Source organism: Frieseomelitta varia, unplaced genomic scaffold (genome assembly GCF_011392965.1).
Source record: "Frieseomelitta varia isolate USP_RPSP 00005682 unplaced genomic scaffold, Fvar_1.2 scaffold_532, whole genome shotgun sequence".
Classification (NCBI taxonomy): Eukaryota; Metazoa; Arthropoda; class Insecta; order Hymenoptera; family Apidae; genus Frieseomelitta; species Frieseomelitta varia.
Genome location: NW_025110293.1, coordinates 177539 through 190753, shown reverse-complemented (window position 1 = coordinate 190753; position 13215 = coordinate 177539). Strand labels below are relative to the sequence as shown.

At 44.5% G+C, this 13215-nt stretch overlaps 1 protein-coding gene across 16 annotated transcripts in view; it reads right to left on the bottom strand.

The window, feature by feature from the left end:
• The window catches only part of LOC122533483 (CUGBP Elav-like family member 4), a 571418-nt gene that overhangs the window by 502957 nt on the left and 55246 nt on the right, over window positions 1-13215 (bottom strand). For 3 of the 16 annotated variants that reach the window (XM_043663245.1, XM_043663253.1, XM_043663241.1), the window contains exon 1: window positions 11505-11806. The exons of 5 other annotated variants lie outside the window; for them this stretch is intronic. In XM_043663245.1, the coding sequence (XP_043519180.1) occupies window positions 11505-11561 (57 nt within the window). In that variant the 5' untranslated portion in view covers window positions 11562-11806. Of the gene's footprint in view, window positions 1-11504; window positions 11807-13215 lie in introns of those variants that run through there. 8 more of the 16 variants (XM_043663240.1, XM_043663244.1, XM_043663249.1 and 5 more) reach the window with 4 other exon arrangements.

The window sequence follows — 13215 nt, the reverse complement described above, 5'->3', positions numbered from 1 at the left end:
AATTATACAGGAGCGAAAACTTTGTCGAGAGTGTTGGAGAAGGATGCCGGGCGGTCGGTCGATTTCGGTGTACGCGAGAACAGTTTCACGCTGTGTCGTTGTAATTCGACGCGCGTGGCACGGCAAAACCGAGCACGATTTGTCACTTTGCGTCGTCGGAGATAACGGTTATTTACGACGTTCGTGTGATTGAACCGTATTTCATAATCGCACTTCACTAAACCTCTATACCGTGAACCGTACGAACGTACAACGAAAAACAGAAACAAAGACAAAAACCAAGAGGAAAAAAAGAAAAGAGAAAAAAAAGAGAGAGTAGAACGAAGGAAAGAGTGAAAAAGAAAAAAAAAAAAAAAAAAGAGAGGACGGAAAACCAAGCGTTTACAGTGGTGGCACCGGCTGGCAATACAAGAACAAGATTAATCGTTTCTACTTTAAAGAGTAGCATTCTACGTGGAAGAAATTCCGTTTTTTCCCATTAGCGCTTCGTAAACTTTTCCCACAGCAGCTCGATGGAACTAGCCGGTCGGGAGGTGGCCGCGGTGCGCACCGGTACGCTAATGGTAAAATCTATGTCGTACATGACGCGATGGTCGTTGTTGTCGCACGGAAAAGCAACGGGCAGCGGGTCGCTAATGGCGTTGAACAAAAAGCTAGCCATAAACCTACGGTGGAGTGTGACACCGTGCAGGCCAGGGGCTGCGAGAAGGGTGTCACCGGTAGTGGATATCGCCTACTTCCGGCACGACTTCGCACACGGCAATTCCTCCCAGCCTAAAAGGTCCAATGCGCATTTCCTTTGTGTACGAATTCCCAGCCACTATCACCGCTTCGCTAAATAAACGCTGCATCATTAATCCACCGGCTGAACTTCCTCGCCGCTACCCGCGAATTTGTACGACAATGGGGCTAAATTTCATGATTCCATAAATCACCCGGGCCTGCGTGCTTCCAATGGTAATTACAATGACCGTGATTTTCAATCGGCTACAGGCCCGAATTTAAATAACACGGAAGCTCATTGTCAAATCCAACTAACAGTTTAACGCGCGAAACTTGGAGATTTTATTTTGCCCGGCATTATTGTGGAAATCCCTGGTCAGCGTTCGATGTAATTTTAATCGACTCGATTGTTAAAATAGAGTTGACCCGCGCGAACAACGCGATATTTCGTACGTGTCGCTGTAGTCCAGAAAATTATGATCGTTTCCCTTTAACCGAACGTTCTGATAATCCATTTTACCGCGGCGAAACGGACGAGCAAAACGAAACAAAAACATCCAAAATAATCCCCGCCCGATGATAAACTTACAATATGAAATCATCGAAACGAAACTATATCGATCAATGAATTAACAACGGAATATCCTTTCGAAAACAATCGCGCGACATTTCCAATAAATTGCTGGTGAAACGTCTGTTAATTAACCCGAAACAGGCTAAAGATTTCCATCATCGAAATATCGCTCAACTTTTCGTTTCATCGTGACACCGACGAGATTGGTTCAAAGTTCGTACTAAAGTGCTCGCTCCGCAAAGTGCGCTTCATTTTCTCATACGCGATTTAAGTTTCGTACAATGGAATTTCGTACTCGGTCGTGTTTCGTGAAACGAACGCACGTCGCAACGTTGCGAAACAATTTCTCGCGTTATTAGGCGTTCCGAGTAATCCCCTTCCCCTTTCATCAAGAGGGGCAAAGAACAGAGGAAAGAAGGAAAGTGGAGAGAAGCAGTTCTCTCTCAGTGTGCGATGGTTGTCGTTCGTTACACTTGATTCGCTTTTAACGCGATAGATCGCCGTGTCTTTCCGCGGGCGTAGAGACGTTAAATAAACTGGTCGAAACGAAATTTGAACGGCGCGGCGCTGCGGGCCGGATCCGGGGTCTGGATGCCGGGGCGGGCGGTCGACCAAAAGTGTCTTTGATTTCCGGAGCGACCAGCGAGGGAGAGTTGCCCGTACACGGGAATGGCGCTTCATTGTTGCCCGCGCAAGTACGCAATTAATTTCTGTCTGCGTTCGCCGCGGGGGAATGCAAATACGCGGGGAGATTTTGCCAGAGTAATTCGGAAGTGGCGTGGTATACCGCGCGCATTATGCCGCTTTCCTCTTCTCTTCCTCTGCCCTCTTCTCTCGTCGCGAATCTCTGTAGGCAGTTGCCCGCGCGCGCAGCCTTTTCGCTCGGCCTGTTTACGCGACCGACAGCGTTTCGTATATATATATGTATAAACGTGATCGCGCGTATTTCAACGTTGCCTGTACCCAAACACACCGCCATATGCGAAACTTGGCCCAATCGTCGTCAATCTCTCCCGAGGATTCGAAAACGCGTTACGTGCACGAAATCTTCCATTCTTTTTGCCGAGCTCGGACTGTCGATGGATAAATTGCGCGCTAAGAGCGATATCCTGTTTGCCATTTCCCTCCATTCCTTGCCACGGTTAGACGTCGCTTCGTAATGGAAAACGTTTCTACCCAATTCGTTGGTTTGATAAAACCGGCGCCCGTCGGCGCTCTGCGACGATTGAAACTTTATTTTTACCGCTCTCGCCATTTTTACACGTGTCACTCCTATTGCCAGTTGTTATTGCCGAATTAACGTGCACAGATCGCGATGAGACGGAGAAGATTTACCAGCGTCGATTTCAACAACGATGGAGAAGATTTACTAGTAAAATACGACGGAGCTGCATTCTGAGACATTGAATTCGAAACGACTCTCTTGCACGCTTCTTTCCTTATCTGAAAAATAGGAGAATCAACAACGTTGGCGCCGTTCTCTTCTTGCGACGTTATTCGTTTCCGGGTTGATCTGCGTCACAAAGACAGCACGCTCCCGCTTACGATCGACCGCTGACGAACAGTTTGGAATTTTAAAGCGAACCGCGACGATGCGTCCGTAACAGTTGCGTCAATGGGCGTCAGGATGGCACCCGACGACGGCGCGGTTTCGCTCGATTGAAATTCATGGGGAAACGAATTCGTGGTTACGCGCCGTCACAGATAAGGAACAATTCTCGAAATACACGCGACCCAGTTTCCACCTACGTTTGTGACGGATAGGTGCCGTTTCAAGAGCCCTTTTACAGTCCGCGCGCGATACCGCACGATATCGTAGTCGCAGACAGAAACGGGTTCTGAAGAGCGTTACACTCGCAAATTGTATTGCTAATGCAACCAAGATCTTGCCACGGCCGCGGCAGCCTCGTCTTTCAACCGTACGTAACATCGATTTTGCCAACGCGTGCGTTGTCGCGTGCTACTTCTCCGAATGAATGTTATTTTATGGCCCGGTTTGCCGCATGTTTAAGCGGAATGAATCTGCAATCAAAGTAACTTCCATGCAGATGCAAATTGGTAAGCGGCACGATAATCGGCGCAACGTGTGTGCGTGCTGCTTCGATTAACGCTCTCGCCCGAGTAAAATTTACAATGCTTCGTATTATCATTTCTAGTATAATTACGCCGTATTTCTATATGATTGTAAATAATACGGTTGCACCACCGTTCACGGGATGCAATTGAACACGCCGCGAAATTTATTACGATTTATTAAGTACAAACCGCACGGTAATTTAACGATATACGCGTGCACCTGAATACATGTGTGTACACGTGTACTGTGTTCGTACGAATTTGCGTCTACTTATCAATCGATCGCGATTTTACTTTTATTACCGTGTCCGGGATAAACTGTATTGTTCGCGAATCAACGTTGTTTCATTAATTAATGTATAAATGGCACAAGAAAATCAACGCTTTACGAAAATGGTAGCTTCTACGGTATTTCAATATGGATTTCAAAGCAAGGAAACGAGATGACGCGTAGGCGTGTTCCGCATTCGACTCGGAGAGCACATCGTTAAAAATTGAACGACGTTGGAAAAATACGGGTGTCGCGTAAACAAAAATATCGAGGACGAAGATCGTCGATTAAACGTGGTCACCGGCTGAAGAGCATTAATCGTACACGAAACGGGGAAAATAATTTAATTTGAAAGTAAAAACGCGATCCGCTTTGCAAGTCTGATGGTGGCCCATTGTTTCCGAGCGCCGCTGAGAATATCCTTCTCTTGCTCCTTTATCGAATATGCCCGCTGCTTTTCTTCTCTTTCTACTCGCCCTTCGTCGCCGTCTACCGTAGCCTCCTCCTTTGTATAATCAAAACTCTCGAACAAATTTTCATATTGTTTGCGATTCAATTGGACAGGCAATTTCCGAGTCGTCTTTGAAAATATCTTCTCTCCCTCCGGGAGAGACGCCGGTCTCGGTTCAACCTGTTCGCTCCTCGCCACTTTCCCCGTTTTCGCGTAAGTGCGCCGCAAAGTATACGTACTTAGTCAATGAAAACAAGCTCACGGCCATGCTCCACCGTTATTTATCTTCTCGATCGATATCGGTTCGTTATCTTGAATCCAACTTTTCCCGTTCGTGCTTTTACAGCGCACTTTGAAGGACTTCTCTAAAACTATCGTTCCGCCTTTTCCACCTTTCGGATCGAGTAGCAGCCAACTTTCTGTATTTCTCCGATTGTCCGACGATAACATCCGCGTACGTGGAAATCGTTCTCTCGCGACGAATGACGATTAAACAGTTCGATCGAAATCAATATTTGATCACGTTACACGTTGGATCTTTTCAACAATCTAATTTGTAACAATTTAATTTCGTGTTTGTACGGTATCTGTGCCTTTCATTGCCGTTCATTTAGCCTTTGAATTTACAACTTGCTTGGAATTCAATAAGAATCGAACGAAAGTTCGATATATGAGAGTGACGAGTCAGACACAAAGAGTATGACTTGTTAAATAAAAGTCAAAAATTGATTGATCATAATTTCCTTGAAACGACTGTACGATGATTGCGAGTCTTGCTCGTACATCGACATACTTTTTAAATAAACAATTTCTGTCTTCGCAGAGTTCAGGAAAGAAAATTAATACCGTGCAATCTAAATCTTCGCAACGAACTGACTAGTTGCATTTATATATCTCGTCGCCGTCCAGATCGTAGATAGCAAGTGTACTGATATGAAATCACTGCAGCCAGAATGTAGTGTAGCCCAGTTGGTGCGAAGCCAACAGCGACGACGCGACCGAAACAAGCGAAATATTTATAAAAACCACACGTTGCACTTCCATGCAGTTGTTTTATTACTATAATTCATCTCGTCGCGGTGCACGTCGGATATCTCTCTGTCCGCACTTTTCTTCTGGCCAACGTTTGTAAATTTTTAATCCACGCTGGACTTTGCCAAATTAAAGCAAGGCACTGACACGATGAAAAATCTCGCGTAATTCTAATTTTGGCACTTTGATTGAAACGACGCTTGATAATTGCGCGTCGTACGATCGACTGTCGCGATGACTTCTGATAAATCTTCGTTCCACGATGTCTGGAGCGTCGAGGGGAATTCGTTCAGTTCCATGGGGGTTGGAATGTTATGTCGGAGGTTAGCCCGAAACAGGATAAAAGGCATTATAAATAACGAAAGGATCTGGAAAAGCAGGTCGCGTTTCTCGCATTTTCTGGACCTTCCTGTGCCAGTGGTGGCAGGCTGGACACGTCCCTCTCTGACGGAAGGCAGAAGGAGAACCAGATTAGAACCCGACAATCAAGCCAATTATACACTCCGGTGACGCTGACCCAGCTCCTCTTCCAGTTCTCTGTGTCCACTGTCTCTTTGCCCTCTCTCTCTCTCTCTCTCTCTCTCTCTCTTCCTCTCTTCTCCCTTTCTTCGTTGAAACCTACAAGGTTCCGGATCCTACGGCAACCTGTACTGCGATCCTACTCTAGAAACTCATCAGACCTTCCGTAATCCGGATGGTGAACGAGATTCGAACGAACTGCTTCGCAGAATTAAGCAGCTCGTACAACATACATTCAATATATAAGAAGGTGTACTGCCCCTAGGAGGAGATACTGAAACAGCGCTACTGCGAAATTCTATCCTTTTCTTCATCTTCGGTTACGTGAAGCCAAATCCGCAAGGTACGCGACACGAGACCATAATTTAACGACTACGTGTACCCAAGAGACGATCACCGTGGAACAAGTAACGTCGTATAAGAGTGGTTGATGTAAGAAACGCTGAGAATTTTCGTCTCTCGGTCAAACATAAATTGTTTATTGCTATAATTTTGAGACGATTAAAGTTTCACGAAACGATAGATCGCTCTCGACCGTGTAGTCGCAACACGATAAATGTTTCGCAAGCACAGATAGCTAATTCCGTTTACGTGCAACGAAAGTTCTTCTTCAAAATATCAACAACGAAGAACGTGGAAAAATATTAATTAGTAGTTAAGATTGTCAGGAAGCATAGTGCTGCGGAACGAGCCAGCGATTCAACTAGTCCAGTTATCTTGATGAGTTTACTTTTACAGGTGGCCGCGGTGCACGAGCCACTTTGAACGTGTCCATAAGCGAGAGCAGTTTAACGCGCTCTGTCATTTGACCTGCATGTAGGCAAAAGTGGATGAGGAGAATGAAAGGAAAAGTGAAGAACCTTAACCGGCAACCTCCTCAGAGACGTTTCTCCCTAGACCGGAACAAGACGAAGAGAGATCGGCGAGGGTCCATGTCTAGAGAATCTACGCCGAGCGGCAGATTGCAGCCCAGGCCTTTGGAGGATCATCAAATTAGCGGAAGAGTCTTTGAGGGTACCTCGTAGAGGTAGCCAACTTGGCTGGTTCGTCATACTCTCTCTCTCTCTCTCTCTCTCTGTTGAAATTATGCTGCCCATCCCCTTCCATTCTTACCTCCTTCGCGACCTTTCCGCGAATGGAGTTGCAAACTTCTGCCACCCTTCCAGGCCGAAAGAAACAGAAAAAAGGCAGATCGTCTCCTCTCGTTTTTCTTTCCTAACTTCTTTCTTCCTTCCTTTCTTTCTTTCTTTCTTTCTTTCTTTCTTTCTTTCTTTCTTTCTAATACTGTCTCTTTTACTACTGGGCACGACGCTAATGCCAGCTGAATGCAACTGAAGAAAATTTTCTCCAGAGCTTCAGTACCCACCCAAAACGACTGAACCGAGCACGCTTTCCGCACCGTCTAGATATAAATGAGGGAAGTTTCAAAAGCCGTCGAGAAAAGACGTTAGAACGAAACAGTCTCGGTGGTCGAGTGTCGCTATGTGGCTACATTTATGTATCGTTGGAATAATTTCTGAAGTTGGAACATCCTTTAGCTGTCTCATGTTTAATTCCTCTGTTCTTAAACTACTTTTCAACCCGTGTACCGTCAATTGGCCATTGTACCGCTGAACTTGAATCAGCCTTCCAAACTTATCGATACAACTACTTCCGTATGCGACCTGGTCTTCGTTTTAGACAGCTGGAATATTTCCGAGTTTAACGCATCGCCAAATACGTAGTTTCGCGTTTCACGCTTGTTATTCGCGCGGTTATTTAAACGACTTAGACGCTGAACGTTCAATGCTGAAGAAGATGTTTAATAATTCTAAAAATAAAATCGATACGATCGAGGCAACTTGAGACAAATTTGGACACACGCACTTAACAAGTCGACTCGTACGGTACGAATATTTTTAACCCAAGCTGGATAACGCTCGCAAGCGTGCGCGACATGCGCGTCTGACGCCTACACTCGTTCGCTAAATGCACGTGCACACGTAGATGTGGCTACACATGGAAAAGGCGTGAATGTTTTATCTCAAGTTAGCCCTTTGCTTCCCTCATGCAATTTACTCCCAAACCGTATGTCTGGTCTGCATGGAAACTAGGGCAGAAACACAAAGCCTGCCCACTGCCTGAACGAGATACCAGTAACAATACCTAAACGCACAAGGGAAGGACGCCTTTTTCGACCCTTTCCGACCTCTCGTTTATAGGAACGGGTTGACCTATCGCTGATAAAATTGTAAAACCCCGGAGCTGAATATTTTTCCACTACTTGATTCACCTAACTTCGTTTGCAACCGTCTGCTTTGTATCGACGTTATGCAAAAACTTTTTAGATCCATATTCAAATCAAATACGTATATATGAAAAAACTTTTCCTATCACGTGTCTTTTCATTACTTCATTAACGCAGTTTCGAAAGACACGTCCTTCTAGGAAAATTATTTTTCCCGCACTTCTGTTCGGTAGCCGCCGCTGTATCGATTTTATTTCAAATCATCGTCCTACGCGATGTATGTATGTAGCAAGGTACGTTTAACGGGGCTGCGATGTAGCCGATAGGTGTATAAAGGAACCTAGATCTTGCGTCAGAAATTCATAGCGGCAACTAAGTACACGTGGTTTGGCTTGCCTTATTATGACTCGCTTCGATCAACATGACGTCACACATGTTCGTGATAATTTTAACTGCCGGACAGAATCAGGATTGGGAACGTTAAAGTTGGAAGTCAAGTCTCCTTTGAAAATTTAAGGCAAACGCGATGTTAGTCGATCTGTCTCGCTTGCGTAAATATTTAGATTAGACACGTGCTAGTAAGGTGATCGCGAACGATTTAAGCAAATCCCCGTTTCGACGAGAGACAAAAGCATGATTGAAAAATTAAGCGTCCATGAAAAAGAGAGATCCAATTACTTCTTTTTTTTTATCGAAAATCCTATCAATGACAATTCCTCCAATGATTCTATCGTTCAAAGAGCGACTAAACACAAAATTTAACGCTACTGACTTCTCGTTAATGCATTTAATGTTACTGTTTTTTTTCTCAAAATACTGAAAATACATTTCATAATTGCGCATACAATATTTTAGTAGTATTTATTGCCTTGACCCACGTAGCACATCATGAATATTAGATACCAATCTTATATCAGCGTAAAATGTATGAACGAATCATATACTGTATAAATACACCTATGAGTATACCTCAGGTGTTGTTAAATGTCCAATATTACAAATTGTTTAATTTTATTCATTTACTATTCCACTATTGAAAAGTCATTGCTAATGTTAATTGCCTCCATGGAGACTATCGTCAAGTTTTCGTACATGAAATTTTCATACAATGAAATTTACCGTTCTTTCTAAATGCCATTTAAAACGAACGTTTCTAAAATAGTTGGGTTAGCCCTAAAGTCTTTACTCTTTTTCTTACGTTTTTCCTCTTATACTTCTTGCCAAGTTACGGCCACGGCCTTTCTTCAACAATGTATTTTATTATCCAGCGCAGCTGAGGAACCGAGAACTCTCGACACTTGGTGAAGAAAATAAGTTTTAGTTTACGAACGACCACAAGTGGCGCGTCCTTGTTTGCTCTCGGTAAGGAATTTCGTGCAATTCCTATTTTCCACATCTTGTTTCCCACAACCACACCGATGCAAATAAAGTTTTCTCAATTTGTACAAACAATGCCAGCACGTATCCCGCAAGCGCATCGCTTATTCTGGAAGATCGAGAAAGTCGATCCTGGAGAGTGATTCGAGAAATCGAATGCCGCCGTCGCGATTTCTCGAAGCAAAACGAACTTCGCCCGATCAAACTTCTAAAAGTGGGACATTATTTTTCTGCCGTACGAACGCATTCAATTTCCGTTTCACGTTCTCTTCGTCCGTTCCTGTTTCTCTTCGAACTTTAACGACATTAATGTCACGATATTAGACATGTTAGAGTGTAAATGATTCACTCAAGACGAATACATTAGTTTCATTTCATGTGTGTAAAAGTAAGTAAACGAATAAATGAGTAAGTGAATAACATTGCCAATAGATTCTACGAGTGAAAATAAAAAAAAAAAAAAAAAATGAATGTCATTCAATCAGAGTCTGGAAAGTTTGTACCAGCAAACTTTATGATACAACTGAAAGAATTTAAAAAATGCTAGAGCAGAAAAATTTCTAAACGAAATGCATACCCTCTTCGAGTCGGTTCCGTTGTTATCGAAGATAAAAGCACTTTGACATCGCCACTATCAAATGGTCAAACGTACAAATGGTTGGAATCGTGGCTCGTTCCCTCGAGGGGAATGGCCCATTCCGAGTTAAAGCGCAGCACGGTCGCGCGTCCGTCAGAGCGTCGAGCGTCATCCCGCAGAATCAAAGCTCTGCAAATTGGCGTGCTTGATCAGGTCAGTAGGAAGACTGACCCTTTATCGACGCGTGGAATTTTCAATTTGCCTGAATAACCGGCCGAGTACGTATCCCCCCGGCTGGTTGGCTCTCCTTCCAATTACAACACACGACACGGCAACGCAATTACTTTGGGACAGCCAGGCCTAATAGAGTAGAAAGTATAAAGGTCGCTGGTAGGCCGATTCTTCTTCGACTTGAATCACTGGCACTGTGCAGAGTCAATAAACGCCCACTCGCCCCATGATTTGCATGACAATCGGATAGTCGTCCGGTATTGTCGTCTATGATCGCCGCCGTGATGGATATATTCCGGGCATTCTCAAAAGGAAAAGCCTTCGTTTCCTACCGTACGCATCCCGTGTGCTCCATCCGAGCTTTTATCATGTACCCCGGCGCTCTGTCTCTCTATTTCTCTTCGCGTTCCCTTCGTGCACACATTCTGTACGGCATCCCGTCATGCTCTCGACCCAGCAAGTTGAGAGCCCTAATTAAATTCAGTCTGGGTACTCTTACCGAGCGCGGTCCATCGTTCATTAAGCGTCGGATCAAAGTGATATTCCCGTAAAGTAGTTCCACTTTGTGGCGAGGGTTCACCCTACCTATACCTATCTCCCTTACCTTTCCCTTTACCTCGTCGTAGCCGATCTCACGGAGACAGCACCGACAGTCCGGCGCGGCTTTACTCCAGAGACATACGTGAATCTTTAACGCAACCATCGTACGAATGATTAATTACTCCATGGACTAACCCATAGTGCCTCCAGCCAGCTAAAAACGTTTCACGTTTTCCGCCAACGATCGAAAGATGTTCACAGATTGTATTTGAATAAGACTTGGATTGGCAAAATTATAGAAATAACGTGCAACGTATGAAAAGATCGAGTCTACGAGATCGTTATTTCGTTAATCGAATTTCTTTCGCGACGAATCAGATTCGTTCGGTGGAACGAATTTTCGTTGGAAACATCTCAAGGAATATCCTTGGCGCGGACAGATCCGAGATATTCCAAGTACATATTAGTCACGAGATGGATGGTGACAGAATGACAGCGATGAATAGCGTGAGAAATAACCAAATATATTAATAGATAGGTTGGAGCGGTATTTGGTATAGTTGGCAATATATTTGCCCAATAGTTTCACATTAGCACGAGAATACCTTCGTGCTCTCGTAGGATTAATGGCCTCCGAATGAGGCATAGAAGGCAACGACTTGCAGCTGTTACACAGCGGTATGGTGAATAATTAGCGACCATAGTAATTTCCTGATCGTTAATAATGACGTATTACATGTAGCATAATAAAATTAAAAGCGTGGTACCGACGCGCAACACGCGCCACGTAAGACCGTCTCGACGTAATCAACGGATGATAGAACTGTTTCAGCTGTAGCGGTGATCTAAGGAAGAGAAGCGCCTCCGGAAGAGGAAAGAAAATAAATGATAAAAAATATATCGTACCATCATGAATTCGTCGTAGAGGTAGGAAATCTCCGGGTAGGTTATAAAATCAACCATGATGCCGTAGCGTGAACGTGTAAATAATTATCACTGTTGTCGGATGACGAACAACAAGGCACAATAGCACTCGGGTGACAGACTATGCCGTTATTTGCGAAATGTAAAAATGAACCTTGAGCGAAGAGACTAGCGAAACGAGAACGTGCTTCGTAAAGTAGAAGGCAAGATGTATGTCGAATGCCGGCGTGTTACTTGAAACTGCTACTGCGCAGGAGCACTATACAGCACCGCTTCACTTTAATACTTCACAAACACTTGGCGCGATTCAATTTGTCCCGACGTAGGGTAAAAAAAAGGAGAAAAAAAAAAGGACCAAGCGACTGTAATCACGCGTAAACTCACATGTTAACATCACCGATGTTTACTCTCTGCGAGCCGAAGAACTAGGCATTTGGAAATTTTTGCGTCAACACTAAAAGAAGCAGCCACAGTGCCGGTGCCTCTGTAATTCACACGGCACCAAACGTTCACTGACTACGTGTATATACGCGATTGTCTTCGATACTTAATTTTCTCACCAGTTGTTAATTAGACGACAGCCGCCTGCGAATCTCACCAGAACCGACACGTACTAGCCCCGGCGAAAGCAAAAGAAAGAATGGAAACAAAGAAAGGCACGGAAGGGCGCGTAATAAAACTGCGACTGGCTTATTCTCAGGGCCGTAACACGGGAGGCAGCACGAAAGGTCCACGAGGCACCCACGAGGCTAGAAATGGGCGGCTTTATGCGCAGACGAGAGATAAAAGAGGGACGAGAGTAGACAGATATATATATATATATATACACATATATACGTATATAGAGGGAGAACGAGGACTCGCAAGTCCGCGCTTGCGAACGAAAGCACAAGGGAGAGTAAGCTCGGTCACTGAGGCGTCGCCACTCGGCTTGCTTCCTCCGGAGTGACTCCCTCCTTTACTTCTAGTCCCCTACCATTTCCATTCCATCCCTCCTTAACCTCCTCCACCTTCTTCTTGTTCTTCCACGTCATCTCCGTCTTCGCGTCTTTACCTCGCGAAAACGACCCCTCGTCGCGAGCCGTAACCACGGAAACTTTCTCCTAATTGTTTGATAGCCACCGTTCCACCACGCCCGTCCATAATCGTTATACAGCAATTATATAACATAACGAATATCACAGGTGTTCCTCTCCGATCTAACTCGTGACTAACATTTTTCAGAAACATGCGGCTTCCGAGCACGTTTCCGCGTGGCCCATTTACGTTTCAAGGATCCTTGAAAAAGGAATCGATAAACTCGGATGTAAAACAATTAAAACCAACGATGTTAACGAATATAGATCGATAGAAGCAAATGGCTCTAGTAGTGAACAACCAATTACTGTCAAATGGAAATGGCCAGTGATGCGTGACATCGAATTGAAAATTACGTGAACTAATAAATTACGAACAACGAGCAGTCAGAAGCGTGGAAAATCGCAAAAATTGGACTCGAGGGCGGCGTAGGTGCATGCGGAAGTTGCAAAAACTTCGTTAGGGAGGAATGCAAACAATGCCCGGTCCAAGCTGCTCGGCTCTTTTCTCTGAGCTTTTTTTTTCTTTTTTTTTTTTTTTTTTTTTTTCCTTTTTTTTTTCCTTCTGGCGAGATTACGATTTTGTTGGCTCGGCCTTCTCTACTCTTCGCTCGGCG